This window comes from Symphalangus syndactylus, chromosome 13 (assembly GCF_028878055.3).
Source record: "Symphalangus syndactylus isolate Jambi chromosome 13, NHGRI_mSymSyn1-v2.1_pri, whole genome shotgun sequence".
In the NCBI taxonomy this organism is placed as follows: Eukaryota; Metazoa; Chordata; class Mammalia; order Primates; family Hylobatidae; genus Symphalangus; species Symphalangus syndactylus.
This window is the reverse complement of record NC_072435.2, coordinates 30,221,236-30,245,791: the sequence shown is the minus strand read 5'-3', so window position 1 is coordinate 30,245,791 and position 24,556 is coordinate 30,221,236. Positions and strand designations below refer to the sequence as shown.

At 47.0% G+C, this 24,556-nt stretch overlaps 2 protein-coding genes across 8 annotated transcripts in view; one reads left to right on the top strand and one right to left on the bottom strand.

Annotated features, from left to right (window-relative positions):
• ELSPBP1 (epididymal sperm binding protein 1) overlaps positions 1–971 on the top strand; it is a 32,853-nt gene extending 31,882 nt beyond the window's left edge. Inside the window, exon 7 of the mRNA XM_055235616.1 lies at positions 772–971. The gene's annotated coding sequence lies outside the window, so the exon portion shown is untranslated. The remainder of the gene's footprint in view (positions 1–771) is intronic.
• Positions 972–5,274: 4,303 nt separating this feature from the next.
• On the bottom strand, positions 5,275–24,350 carry CABP5 (calcium binding protein 5). 7 transcript variants are annotated; one of them, XM_055235615.2, is made up of 6 exons: positions 21,274–24,349; positions 17,668–17,698; positions 16,707–16,850; positions 15,341–15,450; positions 10,382–10,529; positions 5,275–6,459 (listed from the first exon to the last, which is right to left on the bottom strand). In XM_055235615.2, the coding sequence occupies exons 1-6, from the start codon at positions 21,334–21,336 to the stop codon at positions 6,434–6,436; spliced, it is 522 nt and encodes a 173-aa protein (XP_055091590.1). In that variant the 5' UTR covers positions 21,337–24,349; the 3' UTR covers positions 5,275–6,433. The 7 variants fall into 7 exon arrangements, 6 of the variants coding, with proteins under 6 accessions (XP_055091590.1, XP_055091589.1, XP_055091584.1 ...); XR_010115265.1 differs by lacking the exon at positions 21,274–24,349 and having other exon boundaries at positions 8,690–10,529; positions 17,668–19,766; XM_055235614.2 differs by lacking the exon at positions 21,274–24,349 and having other exon boundaries at positions 17,668–19,766.
• Between the last annotated feature and the right edge of the window lie 206 nt (positions 24,351–24,556).

The following is a 24,556-nucleotide window of genomic DNA, read 5'->3' as shown; positions in this document are numbered from 1 at the left end:
TTAGTAGAGACGAGGTTTCACCGTGTTAGCCAGGATGGTCTCGATCTCCTGACCTCGTGATCCGCCCTCCTCGGCCTGCCAAAGTGCTGGGATTAAAAGGTGGTTATTTAGGCTTGAAAGATGTTCTCCAGCCTGTAGAAATGCTCTTTAATTCTCTCGCATGGATCAACTGACCTCGCTGCTCTGTGACTTCTGGAATCTAAAATAAAGAGAAGCCCTTTCATCAGATGTGTAGACAAAACCCCATCCCTCCTCCCTTTGGGGTGGAAAACCCTGGTGGTTCTAGCAATGTCTGTCCTTACAATGCACGTGGCTTACGGATGACACTAAATTAGTGGGCCCCTCCTGAATTTTGCCTGGGTAATGAAAATCATCTTCCTGGAATAGATGAGAGGGAAAGGAGGGGGTTTGGAACTCTGGGCACCATCTTAACAGGGTAGATATTAAAAAACACCCACAGCGGCCTTCAGTCTGTGGCTAGGACTAGGAACAGTGTCCAGCCTCTGACTTCTGTCCATCACAGCAGAACTGGCTCTTTGCAGGTCCCCTTCCCCTTAGCATAGAGGTGAGGTTGAGGGACTCATTTTTCATTGATCTCCTTGCTCCTATGAGCCAGGCGGGGATGTGGGGGTGGGAGCGTGGGATTCCTCTCAGCTCAGCTGCTTCCGACTAAGTCTGGAAAACCAACACAAAGTCATTTTTAATTCACCTTCCTCTTTGAGCCAATGCCTACTTATTCATTAAGCTCAGATCTTTGCTTCTATTTTCAAGGAGAGGAGAAACATCTTCAGAGGATGACTGCCATACTGAGGCTGAGCACGGATTCGTCTTTTTCATTGCATCTTTCCAGCTTAAATAACCACCTTTAGAAACACCCTCTGCACCACCTGGTTCGATCAGCTGGTCCTTTGTGAAGAATGTAGAGAGAATGAGGCATAACTACCAATAAAGGAGTCTTGATTGAACCCTGGGATCTGCCTTTTCTGCTTCCTGAGATGAGACCGGTGGTGAATGTGTGGGGAAGGAAAGATTGGTAGCCAGGCTGTGGAGTCTCATAGTGTGGAGAGGTCAGACTCTCAGGCCGGGGACCTCTAGGAGTCATTATAGCCTGCTCTCTCTTCTGAGGGAAATCACAGATTTGGGTGGGGTGTTTGTGGATACTTATTAAATTATTAATGAATAAATTAGGAAGTACACAGAGGGTAGAAACTTCACCGCAAGACTGCCTCAACCATTCCTTCCCTGTGCCAATGGCAGATACCATGAACTGATTACAGAATCTGATTCCCTCTCAGCCCAGATGGAAGCTCACATTGTTATTCTTGTTCTTTCTTGTTCTTCCTTTCACTCGTCTCCTCCTCCCTCTCCTCCTCCTCCCTCTCCTCCTCCTTCTCCTCCTCCCTCTCCTCCTCCTTCTCCTCCTCCCTCTCCTTCTCCCTCTCCTCCTCCTTCCCCCGCCTCTGTGTCTTCCTTGTGCTGGAATTCTCTTACCCCTTGTCTTCCTGCAGTCTCCTCCTCCCTTCACTCATTGTCCGTGGAACTGCCGCTGTGATGGAGAGGGACGTGGGCTTCCTAGATCCCCCTTCAAGAAAGGACTTGCTGCCCAGCTCCAGCGAGTGTTGTCTGCAGGCAGCCTTTGGTGTTCAGCCCAAATCAGAGATGGTCTCAGCTTCAAAATGACCTCCCTCACCCAAACCATGCCCTTCCCAGGGCAGGCCACAACCAATGAATGACCAATGCTGAGTTTAAAGGCCTGGCTATTCCAGTCCAAGTGAGATAACTCAAAAAGAACTACATCCAGAGCTCCTGTGGGTTCAGCTGAGGTTGTAGAGCCTGCACCGTGGCACCTCTCCCTCTGTCCAATCCCAGTTCCTTCCCTTCCCTTCCATAATTGATCCCAAGGAAACTCCCAGATAAGCCTCCAGCCTGCTGTCTCTGCTCTCAGACAGAGGAGGAGCCCTGGGTAACCCAACCTGAGACAGCTCATCTTTAAGAGATGCCCATTCTGGCAGGGCGTGGTGACTCATGCCTGTAACCCCAGCACTTTGGGAGGCCAAGGCAGGAGGATCACTGGAGGCCAGGAGTTTGAGACCAGCTTGGGCAACATAGCAACACTTCGTCTCTACAAAAAAATACAAAAATAAGCTGGGTGTGGTGGCTCACACCTGTAGTTCCAGCTACTTGGGAGATTAAGGCAGAAGGATTGCTTGAGTCCAAGAGTTTGAGGCTGCAGTGAGCTGTGATTGTGCCACTGCACTCCAGCCTGGGTGACAGAGCAAGACTCTGTCTGAAGAAAAAAAATAGAGACATGTCCCTTCTGACCGCTCTGATTAAGCCCCTTCCCCAAATTATCTTTGTATCTAACCATCCCACTTTATCCTCAAAGTATTTATCCCAATCTGAGCTGCTTCTGATGGATTTAATTTTTTTCCTCCCCTGGCACTGGAATGTAGCCTGCAAGAAACCAAAAGACCTTATTGCTGGGCACATTCCAGGACCCAGAATAATCCCAGGCGTATAGCATGAAATTGTGATGTCCAATACAGTAGCCACTAGCCATAAGGAGCTAGTTACATTTAACTTAAATAATTAATAACATTCCTTTTCGATATGGTTTGGCTATTTCCCCACCCAAATCTCATCTTGAATGATAGCTCCCACCATTCTCATTCCATCTACACATTCACCCGTCTGCCCTTTCATTTCTTCAGTCACCCATTCAAAAGAGATTTTCTAAGTACCTGGTCTATGCCTGGCATTGTTCCAGGTAATGGAAATAGTGCAAGGACAAGGTATTTGGCCTCAACAAGCTTATATTTTGAACCATGCAATTCAATAGCATCTTCTGCGAGGATGGAAATATGGTTTGGCTATGTCCCCACCCAAGTCTCATCTTGAATTGTAGCTCCCATAATTCCCATGTTACCTATTGATGTGGTTTGGCTGTGTCCCCACCCAAATCTCATCTTGAATTGTAGCTCCCATAATTCCCATGTTACCTATTGATGTGGTTTGGCTGTGTCCCTGCCCAAATCTCATCTTGAATTGTAGCTCCCATAATTCCCATGTTACCTATTGATGTGGTTTGGCTGTGTCTGCACCCAAATCTCATCTTGAATTGTAGCTCCCATAATTCCCATGTTACCTATTGATGTGGTATGGCTGTGTCCCCACCCAAATCTCATCTTGAATTGTAGCTCCCATAATTCCCACACGTTGTGGGAGAAACCTGGTGGAAGATAATGGAATTATGGGGGCGGTTTCCTTCATACTGTTCTCATGGTAGTGAATAAGTCTCACAGATCTGATGGTTTTATAGGGGGAAACCCCTTTCTCTTGGCTCTCATTCTGTCTTGCCTGCTGCCGTGTAAGACATGCCTTTCACCTTCTGCCATGATTGTGAGGCCTCTCCAGCCACGTGGAACTGTGAGGCCCATTAAACCTTTTTTTCTTTTTCTTTTTTTTTTTTTTTTTGAGATGGAGTTTTGCTCTTTCACTTGGGCTGGAGTGAATTGGCATGATCTCGGCTCACTGCAACCTCCACCCTCTCAGGTTCAAGTGATTCTTCTGCCTCAGCCTCCTGAGTAGCTGGGATTACAGGCATGCACTACCACACCCAGCTAATTTTTGTATTTTTAGTAGAGATGGGGTTTCACCATGTTGATCAGGTTGGTCTCGAACTCCTGACCTGAGATGATCCACCCACCTCAACCTCTGAAAGTGCTAGGATTACAGGCCTGAGCCACCATGCCTGGCCTCTTTTTCTTTATAAATTATCCAGTCTCTGGTATGTCTTTATCAGCAGCGTGAAAATGAACTAATACAATTATGTATTCATTAATAAAACTGTGCTTACTTGATACAATAAAAATAAAATAAAATAAAATTTAGTTTCTCAGCCTTGCTCACACATTTAATACTCAGTAGCCACACTTGGCTACCATAATAAACAGCGTGGGTCTGGAATATTTCTATCCTCGCAGAAGGTTCTATTGAATTGCATGGTTCTAAAATATAAGCTTGTTGAGGCCAAATACCTTGTCCTTGCTCTATTTCCATTACCTGAAACAATGCCAGGCATAGACCAGGTACTTAGAAAATCTTTTTTGAATGGGTGACTGAAGAAATGAAGGGGTGGGTGGGTGAACGTGTTGATGGAATGGGATGGAGCTGAGGAAAGAGATTGAGGTTAGGAAATAACATTATTCTACTTCCACTTTTTCTTTTTTAGAGACAAGGTCTCACTCTGTCACCCAGGCTGAGTGCAGGGCACTATCTTGGTTCACTGTAACCTTGACTTCTGAGCTCAAGCAATCCTCCTGCCTCAGTCTTTTGAGTAGCTGGGATCACAGGCACACACTGCCATGCCTGGCTAATTTTTTTTCTTTTCTTTCTTTTTTTTTTTTTTGTAGAGACAGGGACTCACTATATTGCCAGATTGGTCGTGAACTCCTAGCCTCAAATGACCCTCCCTCCTCAGCTTCCCCAAGGGCTCCACTTTTTCTTAATTTTTCTATTTTATAAAACAAAGCTATTGGCTGGGTGTGGTGGCTCACACCTATAATCTCAGCACTTTGGGGGAGCTGAAGAGGGTGGATAGCTTGAGTCCAGGAGTTTGCAACCAGCCTGGGCAACATGGCAAAACCCTGTCTTTACCAAAAAATAAAAAATTAACCAGGCATGGTGGCATGCACCTATGGTCCCAGCTGAGGAGGGTGAGGCTGTGGTGGGTGGATGGCTTGAGCCCGGGAGGTAGAGGTTGCAATGAGCTGAGATCACACCACTGCACTCCAGTGTGGACAACAGAGTGAGACCCTGTCTCAAAAATAAATACATAAATAGGCTGGGTGCAGTGGCTCACGTCTGTAATCTCAGCACTTTGGGAGGCTGAGGCAGGCAGATCACATGAGGTCAGTTCAAGACAGCCTGGCCAACATGGTGAAACCCCATCTCTACTAAAAAAAAAAAAAAAAAAAAAAAAATTAGCCAGGTGTAGTGGCACATGCCTGTAATCCCAGCTACTCTGGAGGCTGAGGCATGAGAATCGCTTGAACCCAGAAGGCGGAGGTTGCAGTGAGCCGAATTCGCACCACTGCACTCTAGTCTGGGTGACAGAGTGAGACTCTGTCTCAAAAATAAATAAGTAAATAAATGCATACATACATACATACATAAATACAAAAATAAAATAAAATAAAACAAAGCTATTGAACCAGATGACTCATTTTAAACATTTAATTCATGGACTTCAAAGCAAGAAAAAGTTGGAGGAAGGCATGAAGCTAATTCTTTATTTTGACTTTATTTTAACCTTTGCATTGCTGGAATGTCTTGCTTTGGGCGGAGGTCAGGAGGAATCTCTCTTTTCTGTTTCATGGCACAGATTGATATCAGGACGTGAGGGACGGAACAGACTTCCCATCTAACAGAGACACAGCCTCTGGGTGGCCCAGGACAGACCAGCGTGGAGGTAGGAGGCTTCTAGGAAAGACTTTGCAACAACCTGGCTGAACTGGGGATTTGGGGGATCCTGTCATCTCTCTCTTTGCATGATGACATTTTTTCAGGGGATTAATTCCCCAGGGATCAGCTTGCTCTAAACCTTGATAATCCAGATTTGTGGTTTAATTCAGTCCCCTGAGTATCTTACACAAAGAAAGGGATGTGGGAGGAGAGAGAGAGAGAGAGAGAGGGAGAGAGAGAGAGAGAAACCAGACAGTGCTTCCAGGAAATCAGGAAAAGGAAGGAGTTGACTTTGAATGCCACTTGCACGAGCCATTCCCAAGCCCAGCCTCAACAACAACTCTGTTTCCAGCTCTGTGATTGATTTGCATCCTTTTTATATCATTTTGTATTTCTATAGATTTAGGGAGTACAACTGCGGTTTTGTTACATGGATATATTGCGTAGTGGTGAAGTCTGGGCTGTTTGTGTAACCATCACCTGAATAAAGTATAATTTGCCTCTCTCTTACCGGGAGAGAGAAACAGGGGATTTGCAACAGTTAATGCAGGCAGGGGAAGAGTAGAGACTACTTGCTGAACCTTTTGATACCCAACAGGAGAAGAGACTATTTTCACCCAAGGGGAAGCTGGGGAAGAGACTCAGGCAGGACACAGGGACTTAGGACTACATGAAGCGAAAAGACGTCAAGAATCATTGGAAGTTTTGGGGGTGGCAACTGGACCCTCCCACCCTTCCTATTTCCATCAATAGACTCTTTCTTCTTAATCTAGTTCTGCGGACGCCCCCATCCTGGCAAAGCTACCGCTCTGGGTCTCACCCCATGCGTAGCGCTGCATGCCAATCCCCTCCCTCCCGCCTGCCCTCCCTCTCTGCTTTAAGGGGATCTGGGGCTTTGGGGCTTTGGTTCTCCACAAGCGCTTGCTCCATGTTGACCAGGTGGAGAGGGTCTGGGGCTTCCAGGACCTCCTCAGCGAGACATCATCTTCACAAACTCTGCAAAGAAAAAACAAAAAATCCCCAGTAAGGCGTCTTGTTGTAAAAGCCTCCAACATTATTTTTTGAGCCCTTCCTATGTGGCAGGCACTGCTGGTGATCCCCAGGAAATTAATTAATCCCTCTATGCTTCCATTTCTCCATCTATGAAATGGGAATCAGATCTCTTTGGCAAGTTACTTAACCCTGTGCCTCAGTTTCTCATCTGTCAAGTTGGTATGTTTAATAGATCTACCTCATGAGGTTGAGATAAAATTGGCTTAGAGGCTGGGCTCAGTGGCTCACGCCTGTAATCCCAGAACTTTGGGAGGCTGAGGTGGGCAGATCGCTTGGGCCCAGGAGTTCAAGACCAGCCTGGGCAACATAGTGAGACCCCCAACTCTACAAAAAAATAAAAAAATTAAAATAGGTAAATAAAATTTGCTCAGAACCATGCCTGCCATCACAGTCACCCCATGTAAACTACTGTGGTTATTATTATGATCCTACTTCTGAATGACTAATTTCAATACGTTGCAATTCATTTCTGTTATGAAAATAATCTTGCACGTAAATAAAACATTAAATTTAAAAAATGGGAATCCTAGTATTGCTATTTCCTTATATGGTTAATGGCATAATGCTCATAAAACAGATTAAGTATCCCATAAACAGCTATTGTTGGCTGGGCGCGGTGGCTCATGACTGTAATCCCAGCACTTTGGGACATCAGGGAGGGCGGATCACTTGAGGTCAAGAGTTAGAGACTGGCCTGGCCAATATGGTGAAACCCCATCTCTACTAAAAATACAAAAATTAGCTAGGCATGGTGGCAGGCGCCTGTAATCCCAGCTACTGCAGAGGCTGAGGCAGGAGAATCGCTTGAACCCAGGAGGTGGAGGTTGCAGTGAGCTGAGGTTGCGCCACTGCACTCCAGCCTGGGCGACAGAGCGAGACTCCATCTCAAAAACAGAAACAAAAACAAAACCCAAAAAATTCATGATTGTCGGTATCTGATTTCATCTTCTCAACCACCCTGGAGGAATAAGTGTCATTTTACAGATAAGGAAACTTAGGCCAGTGGGGGTCACCAACGTGCCTGAGGTCACATGGACACTGAATGGTGAACCCTGGAAAGAATGCAGGTTGCACCTGACTTTGCTGTGGCTCAAGATGACCTTGCTGCTTACCCGGGTCTTGAGGTCGCCCTGACCTTCCCTTGCCTTTGGTTGGCCGGAGGATCATCTCCCACCCCCACCCCCCCTTCTTCAGATGTCCCTTCATGTCCACTACGCACCTAATCCTGGCTAGATCCAGCAGGTGTCCAATCAGCCTCTACTATGTTTCCATACTGGGACATAGAGCACATATGGTTTAGAGAAGGGCCCTCCCTCCTCTCTATCTAGGATGGAGGCCTTGGAAGTTAATACTACTCAACACAGCAAGGTCTGCTGTGATAACTTCCATGGAGAGGAACAGAAAAACTTCTGTAAGACTTCACAGCTGGGAGGAAGACATGAGGGCAGGATGCGGAGAAGCTTCCTGACAAAGGTTGCCTTGATGTGAGTTCCCGAGGGATGGATGAGACTGAAAGATGTAGTAAGTGGATAGAGCATCTGGTGCCAAGGAATGGAGGTTGGAGAACATAAAGCAGGCACCGAGTTTGTGCCAGAACTTAAAAGTTCAGAGAATGGCTACAGAGATACAGGCTGGGTGGGTGGGTGAGGCCAGATGGTGGATAGACTTGGGTATCAGACAAAGAATTTTTTTTTTTTTTTTCTGGAGACAGAGTCTGGTTCTGTCACCCAGGCTGGAGTGCAGTGGGGTGATTTCACAGCAACCTCCACCTCCCAAGTTCAAGCAATTCTCCTGCCTCAGCCTCCCAAGTAGCTGGGACTACGGGCGCACGCTGCCACCCCTGGTTAACTTTTTCTATTTCAGTGGAGACGGGTTTCATGGTGTTGCCCAGTCTGGTCTTGAACTCCTGAGCTCAGGCAATCTGCCCGCCTTAGCTTCACACAGTGCTAGGATTACAGGCGTGAGCCACGCGCCTAGCCTTTTTTTTTTTTTTTTTTCTTTGAGATAGAGTCTCACTCTGTCACCCACGCTGGAGTGTAGTGGTGACTCACTGCAACCTCCACCTCCTGGGTTCAAGCAATTCTCCTGCTCAGCCCCCCAAGTAGCCTGGGATTACAGGCGTGCACTGTCATTCCTAGCTAATTTTTGTATTTTTGATAGAGACGGGGTTCACCAGGTTGGACCAGGCTGGTCTCGAACTGCTGACCTCAGGTGATCCGCCAACCTCGGCCTCTCAAAGTGCTGAGACTACAGGCATGAGCCACTGAGCCCGGCCAGAATTTTGGACTTTTGTCCATAGGCAGCAGATAGGTGCTGAGATCTTTGAACCAAAGAATGTCACAATTAGAACTTGACATGCCACCTTTTTTTTTTTTTTTTGATGGAGTCTTGCTCTGGCGTGCAATGGTGTGATCTTGGCTCACTGCAACCTCTGCCCCCAGCGTTCTAGCAATTCTCCTGCCTCAGCCTCCCGAGTAGCTGGGATTACTGGCACCTGCCATCACATCCGGCTAATTTTTTTGTATTTGTAGTAGAGACAGGATTTCGCCATGTTGGACCAGGCTGGTCTCGAACTACTAACCTCAGGTGATCCACTCGCCTCGGCCTCCCAAAGTGTTGGGATTACAGGCGTGAGCCACTGTGTCCAGCCGACATGTCCTTTCTATGCCTCACATAAAAAAGAACCCCACCTCTCATCCATGTAGAACCCCAATCCTTTTCACTTATTCGGTGATCCAATATACTCATGCTGGGTTCTGTGCTAGGATTTGGGGATATAGTGATGACGAAGCAATTGGTCCACGGTCTCAGAAGGAAATAGGCAATAAACTCTGGAGATGCCACGAATCCGTATTACTGCAGAAGCAAGCATGGGGTATTACTGGGGAGCCAGAAGAGGGACACTGAGCCCAGTAAGAGAGGTGAGAGGCACCTTCCAGGAACATAACTAGGAGTTAGCCAGGGGAGAGGGGAAAGGGTGTTCCAGACGGAAGGACAACTTGAGCAAAGACAGGGAAGGAGAATTTTTTTTTTTTTTTTTTTGAGACGGAGTCTCGCTCTCTCACCCAGGCTGGAGTGCAGTGGCGCGATCTCGGCTCACTGCAAGCTCTGCCTCCCGGGTTCACGCCATTCTCCTGCCTCAGCCTCTCCGAGTAGCTGGGACTACAGGCGCCCGCCACCACGCCCGGCTAATTTTTTGTATTTTTAGTAGAGACGGGGTTTCACTGTGGTCTCGATCTCCTGACCTCGTGATCCGCCCGCCTTGGCCTCCCAAAGTGCTGGGATTACAAGCGTGAGCCACCGCGCCCGGCCTGGGAAGGATAATTTAAAAATACAGTGGTGCTTTGCGCATGATTTATTGTAGTTTTCTCCAAAAGGCGTCATCATTCACCTCATTTTACAGATGGGAAAACTGACCCTTAAAGAGAAAAAGGGAGTGGAGCATAAGCCACATGCTGAGTCAGCGACGATCCTGAATTTGAAGCCCCTGAACCTGACCCCAGAGCTCCAGCTGCTAGCCAGTCCAGTCTCTTTCTGATAGGACAAGTTCTTCCTAGGATAAAAGGTTCCCTGCAAACTAAGAAGGAATGGGTAAGGCGGAAGGGGGTCCTGAGCATGGGAAGGAAAGGGCCTTGGCTGAGGTGTTCCTCGGAGCCGCCAGAAGTGAGGGACACCCAGCTCTTTGAAATGAATAGCCTGGGAAGAAAGGGACGGAACAAATGCTTCCAAAACCTGCCACCCGCTTCCATTCTCAAACTTGGAGAGGAGTGAGAAGGAGTGGCCAACGTGGAAAATCTGACAGTGAGTTGGAAGTGGATTCCTGCGGTGGCTGCCCCCGCTCCCCACCATGCGCCGTCAATGTCACCTTCAAAGTCAACGGTGCCATCTCCATTAACATCAGCCTCCCGGACAACCTCAGAGATCTCCCGGGGGCTGAGCCGCTCCCCCAGGAGTCTCTGCATAGCCTGCTGTAGCTCCGCCAGGGTGATCTCCCCATCTCCATTCGTGTCAAACTGAAGAGAAGCAGAAATAGATTATGTCAGCAATGACGATGATGACAGCCACGAGATGATGGAGTTAGCTCAAGTACTGAGCTAATAAGAACTTTGGAAATGTGAGCCGCTAGAATGTCAGCTCCAAAAGACCGTTTTGTTCTGTTTTTTTTTTTTTTTTCTTTTCTTCTTTTCTTTTCTTTCTTTTTTTTTTTTGAGACAGTCTCACTCTGTCACTCAGGGTGGAGTGCAGTGGTGCAATCTCAGCTCACTGCAGCCTTCACTTCTTGGGTTCAAGCGATTCTTGTCCCTCAGCCTCCCGAGTAGCTGGGATTACAGGCGCACACCACCAAACCCGTCTAATTTTTGTATTTTTAGTAGAAACAGGGTTTCACCATGTTGGCCAGGCTGGTCTTGAACTCCTGACCTCAGTTGATCCACCTGCCTCAGCCTCCCAAAGTGCTGGGATTACAGGCGTGAGCCACTGCGCCCGGCCGAAAGTTGTTTTTTTAATGACACGGGGTCTCACTATTTTGACCAGGTTGGTCTTAAAATCTTGGCCTTAAGCAACCCTTCCACCTTGTCCTTCCAAAGTGCTAGGCTTACAGTCGTGAGCCAAGGTGCCCAGCGATACATTTGAAACTTACTTTCTAAGTGATTTTTGAAACACATTCTTATTTACTATAGTTATCCTGCTGTGCAATAGATCTCAAAAGTTATTCCTCCTGTCTAACCAAAACTTTGTACCCTTTGACAAGCAACTGTTCATTCTTTCTCCCTGGCTCCCCAGACTCTGCTAACCACCTTTCTTTTTATTTGCATGAGTTCAGTTTTTTAAGATTCTGCATGTAAGATCATGTGGTATTTCTCCTTTTGTGCCTGGCTTATATCGCTTAGCATAATGTGCTTCATGTTTATTCATGTTGTTGCAAATGACAGAGTTTCCTTCTTTTTTAAAAGCTGAATATGCCAGGCGTGGTGGCTCATGCCTATAATCCCAGCACTTTGGGAGACTGAGGCGGGTGGATCACCTGAGGTCAGGAGTTCGAGACCAGCCTGACCAACATGGAGAAACCCCATCTTTACTAAAAATACGAAATTAGCCAGGCGTGGTGGCATGGTGGCACATGCCTGTAGTCCTGGCTACTTGGGAGGCTGAGGCAGGAGAATCGCTTGAACCCAGGAGGTGGAGGTTGTGGTGAGCTGAGATTGTGCCATTGCACTCCAGCCTGGCAACAAGAGCAAAACTCTGTCTCAAAAAAAGAGAAAGAAAATTTAAAATGACCTATGCTGCTTGCATTGTATTTCTTTTGGACAACGCTGCTGTAGGCTGAGAAAGCTGCAAGTTTACAAGTGCTATAAGGCAGGAAGGTGTACTTGAGGAAGAGGGAGAAGCAGGCAGTGTTTCGGGAGGCTTGAGCTGGGGAGAGATGAGCATGAAACAGACAAGTTCTCAGTGTTGCAGAAGGCCGGGCCCAGGTACATAGGGGCTTGTGTGTCATGGGATGCTGTCAGGATTTTGTTCTGAGTAAGACAAGAAGCCACTGGAGAATTTTAAGCAGGGGAGTGATCAGATCTGATATATATTTTAAAAGAATGTGAGCACGAAACCGTGTTGCGTAGAGAACGGACCACAGTAGGACCACGATGGGAGCCAGGAAACCAATTAGAGGGCCGCCATGATCATCCTGGTAGGAGATGACTGTGGTTTGAGCCAGTTAGCACCAGCGGAGCTCAAGAAGGAGAGCTCGCTCCCCGATGTTTTGGAAATTGAATGTACTAGACTTTCTGGTAGACTGGTTAAGGGTGTGCAGGGCACAGCTTTGGAGGCAGTTCATTAATTCAACACATATGTATCCATATTGCTAAAAAAAACATGTGTCAGTAGTGCCCATGTGGAAGGCACTGTTCTTGAGACTGAGCATGGAGCAGCGAGCAAGACACTTAGAAATACTTGTCTTCTGTACTTTCACCCAGCATGCTGTCCTCCAGGTTCATCTGTGTCGTTGCATGGGGCAGGATTTCTCTCTTTTGTAAGGCTGCATATTGCATTTAAATATATACCACACATAAGGAGAAATACTGCATGATTCCACTTACATATGAAGTACTTAAAATAACCAAACTCACAGAAGCAGAGAGTAGAAGGATAGTTGCTGGGGGTTAGGAGGACAGGGAAATGGGGAGATATTGTACCGTGGGTATAAAGTTTCAGTTCCGCAAGGTGAATAGGTTCTAGAGATCCGCTGTGTGACATTGTGCCTATAATTAATAATACTGCATAATGACAAGTATTACTTTTAATGGCAAAACCACAATTACTTTTGCATCAACCTAATAACTATGGGCAAAACATGTGAACAGCCGTCTCTCTAAAGAAGACAAATGGGCAAAAGACGTGAACAGCTATCTCTCTAAAGAAGACAGACAAATGGCAAACAAGTTCGTGAAAAAAATGCTCAGCATCACTAATCATTTGGGAAATTTAAATTAAAACCACAACAAAATATCACCTCACATCTGTTAAGATGGCTACTGTTAAAAAGATGAATAATAACAAGTGTTGGTGAGGATGTGGATAAAAGGGAACCCTGGTACACTTTTGCTGGGTATGGAAATTAGCACAGCTATTATGGAAAATGGTATGGAGTTTCCTTAGAAAATTAAACCTAGAGCTGCCATATGACCCAGCAATACCACTTCTGGGTGTGTACCTAAAGGAATTGAAATCAGTATGTCAAAGGGATGTTTGCACTCCCCTGCTCATGGCAGCATTATTCACAATAGCCAAGGTATGGAAGCAACCTGTGTCCATCAAAACAGAAGAGTGGATAAAGAAAACATGGCATAAGTACACAATGGAATACTATTCAGCTTTTTTTTTTTTTTTTTTTTTTGAGGTGGCGTTTCATTCTTGTTGCCCAGGCTGGAGTGCAGTGGTGCCATCTTGGCTCATTGCAACCTCTGCCTCCTGGGTTCAAGTGATTCTTCTGCCTCAGCCTCCTGAGTACTTGGGATTACAGGCATGTACCACCTCGCCTAGCTAATTTTGTATTTTTAGTAGAGACTGGGTTTCTCCATGTTGGTCAGGCTGGTCTCGAACTCCCGACCTCAGGTGATCCACCCACCTCAGCTTCCCAAAGTGCTGGGATTACAGGCATGAGCCACTGCACCTGGCCTTAAAATTTTCTAGTAGTGACGTTTAAAAAAAATGTTAAAAGGAACAAATGAAACTAATTTTTTATATTCTCTTTTATTTAACCCAATATATCTAAAGTGTTATCCTTTCATCATGTAATCCACTTAAAAAAATTAATTAGCTATGTAAGTAGCATTCTTTTTATGCACATTGGATTTCACAAGGCAGTAAGTTCTAAGTTCTTAGTAGGTGCTTAGCATGCTTAATTAGGATACTTAGCATAGAAGTTTACTTAAGTATACAAGTATGTTATGCTAATTATATTAGCATACTAAGTCTTAATCCAGTGTTCACTTTACACTTACAGCACTTCTCAATCCAGACAACTTTTTCTTTTTGTTTTGAGATAGAGTTTCACTCTTATAACCCAGGCTGGAGTGCAGTGGTGCAATCTCAGCTCACTGCAACCTCTGCTTCCCAGGTTCAAGCAATTCCGTGCCTCAGACTCCCAAGTAGCTGGGATTACAGGCGCCCACCACCATGTCTGGCTAATTTTTTTGGTATTTTTAGTAGAGACGGGGTTTCAGCATCTTGGCCAGGCTGGTCTTAAACTCCTGACCTTGTGATTCACCTGCATCAGCCTCCCAAAGTGCTGGGATTACAGGTGTGGGCCATTGCGCCCGGCCAGCTGTAGATCTTTATAAGAAGCTGGGAGAGGCACTTGCACAGCCAATAGGTGGAGACCTCCTAGGATTTGAACCCATGTTTGCCTGGTTCCAAATCCTTTGCTTCCAAACACTCTACTGTTCTTTATTTTCACCTTGTGTTGCTGAAAGCTCTCAGAATGAGAAGGTATTTTATCAGCGGATATAAGCAAGTCTGTTATTTTCACTGGGTCTGATATTTTTTAGCATCTCTGCAGCAAGTGGCTTCTGTCAGATGATTACTTTGCATTCTCTTCTGGGATCTCAAATTCTTGGATTCTTCCTGTTACAGGCACTAAGAATAGAGGCCCTGGCCAGGCATGGTAGCTCATGCCTGTAATCTCAGCACTTTGGGAGGCCGAGGCAGGTGGATCACTTGAGGTCAGGAGTTCGAGACCAGCCTGGTCAACATGGTGAAACCCTGTCTCTACTAAAAATACAAAAATTAGCTGGGTGTGGTGTCAGGCACCTGTAATCCCAGCTACTTGGGAGGCTGAGACAGGAGAATGGCTTGAAGCTGGGAGGCAGAGGTTGTAGTGAGCCAAGATTGCACCATTGCACTCCAGCCTGGGGACAACAGTGAAACCCCATCTCAAAAAAAAAAAAAAAAAAAAAAAGAAAAAGTCCTTACATTTATTTTAGAGATGGCAGGATCTTGGATAAGATTTATAATCTTCATGAGCCTCACTTTTCTCATCTGTTTAATTGGGATACATGACTGCTTGCTTACTCCTAATGTGTTTGTGTGTGTGTTTTTGTTTTTGTTTGTTTGTCTGAGGATTAAATCAGATAAAGTATACAGAGGCATTGATCCATTGCAGGTGTTTGGAATACATTATTTTTCTTCCCTATTTATCGATCCCACCATGGCTGGAAAAAAAAGGGTGGGGGCCTGGTTGGTGGGTGCTGTCCATGGTATTGGCTAATTATAGGCAGACCCCAGAGGGTCTGCCTCTACCATCGCCAGCACCATGACACTGTTAACTCACCTCCTTGAAGGCATCCCGCATCTCCTGGACACCAATCATCCCAGCTGTTTCTGCAAGCAATTTGGGGGTCATCAGCTCCACAAAGTCATCAAAGTCTACACGGCCACCCACTGAGGAAGATGGCACAGGGTTAGCGAGACCCCACAAGCCCTGGCCTTCCATTACCTCACTTTGCGCTTTGAGTCAGTTCCAGAAATAGATCAGCTCCCTTCTCCCTGCCCTGTAAGAGCTGTCTGACTTCCTCCCTCCAGCAGCCAACTCCAAGCTCTCATATCCCTCTAGCCTGAACAGGAGTGGACAGGGTGTGGTATGGTGGAAGTAACTGTCTGTGTGACTTTCAGACAGTTGGTTAAGATGTTTCTCCTCCTCTGTAGACCCGTAGAAAGAGGAGCATGAATTAAATGAGCATCCAAGTTTTTTTCAGATATGAATACTATCATTACCTTGAATTCAACCTTGTTTAGTCCATTACATGCCCAGAAGCAAACCCAGTAGCTTTTTTTTTTTTTGAGACACGGTCCCACTCTGTTCCCAAGGCTGGAGTGCAATGGTGCAATCTCGACTCACTGCAACCTCTGCCTCCCAGGTTCAAGTGATTCTCATACCTTAGCCTCCCAAGTAGCTGGGATTACAAGTGCACGCCATCACGCCTGGCTAACTTTTTGTATTTTTAGTAGATACGGGGTGTCACCATGTTGCCCATGCTGGTCACGAACCCCTAACCTCAGGTGATCTGCCCACCTCGGCCTCCCAGAGTGCTGGGATTACAAATGTGAGTCACCCTGCCCTGGCCCAATAGCAATTTTATTCTAGCTAAAATCTCAAAATCAGTTATGATCTCCATCCAAAAATCCATCCATCCTTTTTGCAGCTGTATTCACCAACATTAGCTCCAGCTCCAAGTTTGTTTCCAACATCCAATACAGCTCCAATCTTGTGCTCCACTGATGAATCTTAGTGGTGATAGTAATAACTACATTTAATAAGAATTTACTGGAGGCCAAGCCTTTATCTGCATCAGCATCTTTATCTCTTCCTTTCCACAGTCCCATGAGGTAAGGAGAGAAGCATCTTCCTCTATAGATGAGGAAATGGAAACTCAAGAGTAGCAGATAACTTCACTTTTCAAAATGATTGTAATTTGTAAATAATAGAACTGAGATTTGAATCCAGACCTATCTCTAAAAGCTTTTAACCACTTCAAATGCTGCCTTCCTGAGTCAAATCTGACCTGTTTTCTTCCAGACTTCTAGTCCCTCTCATCATCCTCTCCATCCCCAACTCTACTCTCAACCTCTACATCCTTCCCAATTCTGCCCTGATCCCTTCCCTAACCCCGGCCATCCCTCCCATTCCCTGGACTCACGGTTCATGCGGATTTGCTGGCCGAGCTCAATCAGTTCCATCTCCGTGGGCATGTAACCCATTGTCCTCATGAGATTCCCCAGATCCTTACAAGAGATGAACCCATCTCGGTCCTTATCGAACTCAAGAAATGCTTCCCGCAGCTCTGAAAGTTAAGAGAGAAGAACTTCGGGGGAACTTGAAGCAGTCAGTGGGGAAGAGTGGCATCTCTTGAAGCTATCAATGAGGGTCTAACTAGAGACTCCTTAAAGGATCATACATTAAAAACAAAACAAAACAAAACAGAAAAACCAAGGCCAGGTATGGTGGCTCACGCCTGTAATCCCAGCACTTTGGGAGGCCGAGGCGGGTGGATCACCTGAGGTCAGGAGTTTGAGGCCAGCCTGACCAACATGGCAAAACTCCATCTCTACTGAATACAAAAAATTAGCCTGGCGTGGTGGCGCATGCCTATGATCCCAGCTACTAGGGAGGCTGAGGCAGAAGAATCGCTTGAACCTGGGAGGCAGAGGTAGCAGTGAGAGGAGATCGTGCCATTGCACTCCAGCCTGGCAACAAGAGCAAAACTCTGTCTCAAAAAAGAAAAAAAAATTCAAAAAGGAATGATGCATGAAATGTGTTAGCAAAAGAGGCATCATTCCTGAGACCACTAAATGAGAGCACTGGCATCCTTCAGATTCTTGGGTGAAGTTACGGGGAACCTCAAAGCCACCAAGAGAGAAACTCATTTTTTTTCATTCCTGAGTCTTGGAGACACTTGAGGATGGATATGCCTTCAAAATACTTTGGGAGGTCCTTCAACTGCCACGAGAAAGAGTTCCACAAAATTACAGTTGAGTGGGAAGAGAGAGGGATTGTAAAAATTCCATGTAATGGAATTTATCCAGAAATGCACAAAGGGACTGAGGGCAGGTCAGGTGGGTGGATGGCAACGTGGAAGCAATTGGGGAAGACGGTGTTACCTTCAATCTCATCTTGTCCCAGTGGTCTTTCCTGGAAAGGAATGCAGATGAGAGGGAATTTGGAGAGAGGGTCACCCATTCTCCAAAGGGTCTCCTTGCTCTCCCAAGCTCCTCCCCACTCTCTCGTGGTTCTCTTTCCGTTCTCTCTCTCCTCCTCCATCCCTCCCATTGCTTTTCCCATCTCCTGACTCCTGTTCCACAGTTCTTAGCTCCCCACCCCGCTCTCGATTTCTCTCTCCCACCCTTGAATTCCAATCTCCCTTTTCCTCCTTTTCTTAGACAAACACCCATCGCATTTTGTCAAAGGGGGTCTTAAACACTGGGGAGTCCAATCTCCTCCATCTCCAGATGAAAAAAGTGAGACTTCACAACAACAGCTAACTCATTCAGAGTGCTGACTCTGTGCCAGGCAGTTTCCACAATCATTTCATTTAAACCTCAGAACTGCTCTGTGATGCAGATCTACATCTCGTTTCCATCTTACCCATGAGAAAGCTGAGGAACAGAGAGGTTAAGGAACCTGCACAAGGTCACACAGCTCACAAGCGGCAGATCCCCTCCCAAGGGAGGAAGGCATTCAACTGCTCCCTGGAGGTCATGGGGCAAGTCAGACACAGCATTGGGATTTGAATTCAGGGCTCCTGACTCCCAAGTCAGGATTCTTCACACTAGCCCCCATTCACTCCTTTCTCACCTGCCTCCAATCTTCCTGCCAAAGGATCTCTGTGCATGGAAACAGCATTCAATGGCTTTCAGGCAGGAGGGTCAGGGCCAGCATGACCAATTCCTAAACACTCTGAGAATGTCCAGTTATTGCTGCCCCACCTACTCCCGCACACACCTAAAGGGTTGAGCTTAGATATACATGGCATGTTAACAAGGAAATTTTACTGACCTCTGGCCTTTTTAACCTTCCCATCTCCCTTTATCCCTGGAGCCTTTCCCTCAGCTTCTCTTTTATCTGATCCCCTCCTTGTGATCCCTTATCACCCTTTTTTTTTCATTCTCTCTCTCTCTCTCTTTTTTTTTTTTTGAGACACAGTCTCACTCTGTTACCCAGGCTGGAGTGCAGTGGCGCGAACTCGGCTCACTGCAACCTCCGCCACCCAGGTTCAAGCAATTCTCCTGCCTCAGCCTCCCAAATAGCTGGGATTACAGGCGCCTGCCACCGTACCCGGCTCATTTTTGTATTTTTAATAGAGACGGGGTTTCGTCATCTTGGCCAGGCTGGTCTTGAACTCCTGACCTTGTGATCCATCCACCTTGGCCTCCCAAAGTGCTGGGATTACAGGCGTGAGCCACCCGCTGGCCTTTTTCATTCTCTTTTTTTGTTGATCTTAAAGCCTAACAATGAAAAGTATGCCCACATATCTGGACAAGTTGGTATATATGGAAAAATAAAAAATAAATTAAAAAATTTTAAAAAGCATGCCCACAGGAATCAAGCAGACCTGACCCTGTCACTTACTTTTTTTTATGAGACAGAGTCTTACTCTGTTGCCCAGGCTGGAGTGCAGTGGCATAATCAGGGCTCACTGCAGCCTCTACTTCCTAGGCTCAAGCGATCCTCCTGCCTCAGCCCCCTGAGTAGTTGGGACTGCAGATGCATGCCACCATGCCTAGCTATTTTTTTTGTGTGTGTGTATTTTTAGTAGAGATGGGGTTTTGCTGTGTTTCCCAGGCTGGTCTCAAACTCGTGGACTTAAGTGATCCTCCCGCCTCTGCCACCCAGGGTGCTGGGATTCAGGCATGAGCCACTGTACTTGGCCAACCTTGCCACCTACAACTGTGTAAGCTTAAGGCAAATGACTTCATGACTCAGAGCTTCACTTTCCTCACCTGTAAAATGCAAAGGAAAGTCACTGACCTCATGAGCTGTTCTGAGGTGTAAATAACATCAGGCATGCAAATCCCTTTGCACAGGGCTGGTCACAGAGCAATGACTTAATAAGTGGCAGCTATTGTTATTAACATCATCATTATCATCACCACCATCATCACCATCACCACCATCATCATCACCACCACCACTATAATCATCACCATCACCACCACCACCACCATCACCACCATCATCATCACCATCATCACCATCATCATCATCATCACCACCACCATCACCACCACCACCACCATCACCATCATCACCACCACCACCACCATCACCACCATCATCACCACCATCACCATCATCACCACCACCACCACCATCACCACCATCACCATCATCAACACCATCATCACCATCATCACCACCATCATCACCATCATCCCCATCATCACCACCACCACCATCATCACCATCATCAACACCACCACCACTATAATCATCACCACCACCATCACCACCACCACCATCATCATCACCATCACCACCACCACCACTATCACCACCACTATAATCTTCACCACCACCACCACTATCATCACCATCTCCACCATCATCACTATAATCATCACCATCACCACCACCACCACCATCACTATCATCAACACCATCATCATCATCACCACCACCACTATCATCACCATCACCATCATCACCATCACCACCATCATCACCATCATCACCATCACCATCATCACCACCATCACCACCATAATCATCACCATCACTACCACTATAATCATCACCAACACCACCACCATCATCATCACCACCATCACCATCATCATCACCACCACCACCATCATCATCACCACCACCATCACCACCACCACCACCACCATCATCATCACCACCACCACCATCATCATCACCACCACCATCATCACCACCACCACCATCATCATCACCACCACCACCATCATCATCACCACCACCATCATCACCACCACCACCACCATCATCATCACCACCACCACCATCATCACCACCACCACCATCATCACCACCACCACCATCACCACCACCACCATCACCACCACCACCACCATCACCACCACCACCACCACCACCACCATCACCATCACCACCATCACCACCATCACCATCACCATCACCACCATCACCACCATCACCACCACCACCACCATCATCACCACCACCACCATCATCATCACCAGCACCACCATCACCACCACCACCATCACCACCACCACCACCACCACCATCACCACCATCACCACCATCACCACCACCATCACCATCATCACCATCACCACCACCACCATCATCACCACCATCACCATCACCACCACCACCACCATCATCATCACCACCACCACCATCACCACCACTACCAGCACTATAATCATCACCATCATCACCACCATCATCACCACCACCATCACCACCGTTATCACAATGAGCATCCATAGAAAAAATGATGGTAATCTCAACAATGACATCATCCCACTTCCCTTTTCATTTTTCTTCCTTTTCTCTCCTTCTCTTTGCTCCTAACTTTTGATTTTACCCACACCCATTTATCTCACTGGCTTACATGACCCCACCAGGGTCCTTGGAATTTCTTATACATTCTCAGCTCCTGCTCTATCCACCTGTTCCCCTGGTTCTGTGGCACCATCATGTCCCCTTCTTTGTCCCACACCCCTGCTCCCTTTGCCCTGCCCACCACCCTTCCCCCTCACTCCCCACCTCACCCGCTGTTTCTCAGCAATGCCTTTTCTCAAGAAGATGCAGGCGGGGCCCATGGGGAACTGCATGGAGGGGTGGGGTGGAGCTTGCAGGGCACGAGTCTCAAGATGGCCCCTCCTCCCTGCTCCCTGTCGGAGCTCAGCCTCCTTATCTTCTCTAGCACTCCTTTGCCACCTCTTCCTGCCTCTCTTGGCTTCTCCTTCGGTCCCTGTGTCTTAGAGCTGTGACAGCTGGGCTGGAAATCTCTACCCGGGTTGGGGAGGGATCAGAGCTGTCCCTGCCTCCCCATCTGGCTTGAATGATATGGGTGGGGAAAGCCAGAGTCAGGATCTGTGACTTCTTTATCCCCAGAGTGGAATTGGAAAGTGCATTTTATAAATGGGGATTAGAGGCTGGATGTGGTGCTCATGTCTGTAGTCCCAGCGCTTTGGGAGGCTGAGGTGGGAGGATTGCTTGAGCCCAGGAGTTTGCGACCAGCCTGAGCAACATATGGAGAGGCTGTCTTTACAAAAAATAAAAAAATTAGCCGTGCATGGTGGTGCACACCTGTAGTCCCAGCTGCTCCAAAGACAGAGATGGGAGGATCGCTTGAGCCCAGGAGTTCGAGGCTGCAGTGAGCTATGATTGCACCATTGCACTCCGGCTGCAGTGAACTACGATTGCATCATTGCACTCCAGCCTGGCTGACATAGTGAGACCCTGTCTCGAAAAAAAAAAAAAAAAAGAAAAAAAAGAAAAGAAAATGGAGGATTAGAGCAGACAGCATCATTTATTCAATGTTCCAACAAGCATGTGAAGGGTCACTCCAACACTGGCCTCTGGGCAGTGAGATGGAGAGCACAGTGCCCCTGGCCTCAGGGAGTTTTCCTGGGTGAGTCGGGAATGTGTGCAAGTGAGCAGGATGCAAACATGGACTTCAGGAAGTGGGCGTACACGGTGACTAAGAGCATGGCATTTGCTTTTCCTCTGTTCATCTCTTTCCTTCTGTCTTTCCTGAATGATTTAGAGGGAAAAAGCAAGGTGGGGGTGTCAGAGAGGGTGTGAAGTTATGGTGGTGTCAAAGCCCAAAGGAGTTTTGAGACTCCACACTAGGTAGGGTTCGGGGAGTAGGGGGCTGGGGGCCATCTGGCGTGGAGAGCCAGCATTCCAGTGGGGTAGTGGGTGAGGAGGAGTCCACATAGAGGGGCAGCATGACCCAGGGTGTTGGGGCTGGAGATGGTGGGGATAAATCCACAGATGGGCAGCTTGGTGTGCAATGTTGGAACATGGGCTGAGTGGGGCGGGGGCATTTATATGCAGGCATTGTCTGGGGTGGGGGTTTGCACTGTAGGCGATTAGGAAGGAGGCCACATAGAGGGGATCTGGCATGGGTTGTCATAACCCAAGCAGAGAGAGAAGGATGTCCACTCGTGGGAATAGCATGGTGTATGGTGTTGAAGCCAGACCAGGCTGGGAAAGACATCCCCACAGGGGTGAAATGGCAAAGGAAAAGGGAAATTGGCTACACACAGTGAGTAAGGGAATGGGGGTCAGGTCTCCCACTGTTGGAAAAGGGAGTTACTAAGACAGAAAGGAGGAAAATCGAATGAGCCCTGTGGTGTTGGATTATAACTGGAGATGTTGGTCTGTCCTCATGGATCTCAATTACACATAGAGAGATAAAAATCAACACATACTTTCAGTGTGTATAGGAACATTTGTATACATATTCTCTAGCGCTCTCCACTAAGAGAACATAGAAACAGTGATGGCCCATACGAATGAGCACCGCTAGCATCCAAATCTTGACTTCTATATACCATTCTCCACCAAATGGAACCAGAGTGCCTCAGAAATTTGGCCGATTCCATGTCTAGGGCAAAAAAAAAGAACAAGATGAGCCTACAAACATCCTATGCTTAAAGCAAGAAATTGCTCAAAGAGTTATGAGAACATGTGGAAAGAACACAGGAGTCTGCTTGAAGAAGCTCCATTGGCCATACTGGGCAGTTTGAGAGTCAAAATAAATAATGATAGTAACAAATTATACAGGACCACAGAAGAAACCAGGAGTCCATACTCAGATAAATAAAAAGCTAAGTGGGAAGTTTGGTATTCACAGAGCTCAAAACACCTCCCTGCAAAATACCAATTTCAAAGGAGTTACTTTATAGTGGAGAAACGTGGCAAACACCATCTTAGTCAATGAAAGTGGACATCATCAGTAACGTGACAAGCTGGAATTTCACATCACCTGACGGGACGTCACGAGAACACAGCATCGCTTCTGCAAGATTCCTGAATCTCGTCATAATCAGACATCAGACGAACCCAAATGGAGGGATGGTTTACAAAATAACTGGCCTGTAAGCTTCAAAAATGTCAAGGTCATGAAAATCAAGGAAAGATTGAAGAACCGTTCGAGATTGGAGACTAAGAAGACATGGCCTAGGCCGGGCACGGTGGCTCACACCTGTAATCCCAGCAATTTGGGAGGCTGAGGTGGGCAGATCACCTGAGGTCAGGAGTTTGAGACCAGCCTAACCAACGTGGAGAAACCCCGTCTCTATTAAAAATACAAAAAAATTAGCCGGGCGTGGTGGCGCATGCCTGTAATCCCTGCTACTCGGGAGGCTGAGGCAGCAGAATCGCTTGAACCCAGGAGGCGGAGGTTGCGGTGAGCCCGAGATCATGCCATTGCACTCCACCCTGGCAACAAGAGCGAAACTCCGTCCAAAAAAAAAAAAAGCTACGACTGAATGCAACACAGAATTCTGAACTGGATCCTTCTGCTATCAAGGTCTTCTTTTGGATGACTAGTGGTTTGCTGGCAATAGTTTGGCAGCCCTTAGCCTGTAGAGCCTCACCCCACTCCCTACCTCATGTTCACATGGTATCCTCTCTGTATACATGCCTGTCTCTGTCTTTAAATCCCCTCTCCTTTTTTAAAAGAATTTTATGTTAAGTCTGGGATACATGTGCTGAACGTGCAGGTTTATTACATAGGTATACATGTGCCATGCTGGTTTGCCGCACCTATCAACCCGTCATCTAGGTATTAAGCCTGCGTGCATTAGGTATTTGTCATAATGCTCTCCCTCCCCTAAATCCCCCCCTTGTTTTTCTTTTTTTTCTTTTCTTTTCTTTTTTTTTTTTTGAGACAGAGTCTTCACTCTGTCACCAGGCTGGAGTGCAGTGGCATGATCTTGGCTCACTGCAACCTCCACCTCCTTGGTTCAAGCAGTTCTCCTACCTCAGCCTCCCGAGTAGCTGGGACTATAGGTGTGTGCCACCAAGCCCAGCTAATTT

Excerpts from the sequence above, each read along its gene's own strand:
- CABP5 (XM_063615929.1), bottom strand. The coding sequence starts at position 17,848 with ATGGGAAAAGCAATGGGAGGGATGGAGGAGGAGAGAGAGAACGGAAAG. Across the intron at positions 16,851-17,667 it reads GGGACAAGATGAGATTGAAG|AGCTGCGGGAAGCATTTCTT; the intron begins GTAACACCGTCT and ends CTTAACTTTCAG. Across the intron at positions 15,451-16,706 it reads CCAGCAAATCCGCATGAACC|TGGGTGGCCGTGTAGACTTT; the intron begins GTGAGTCCAGGG and ends CATCTTCCTCAG.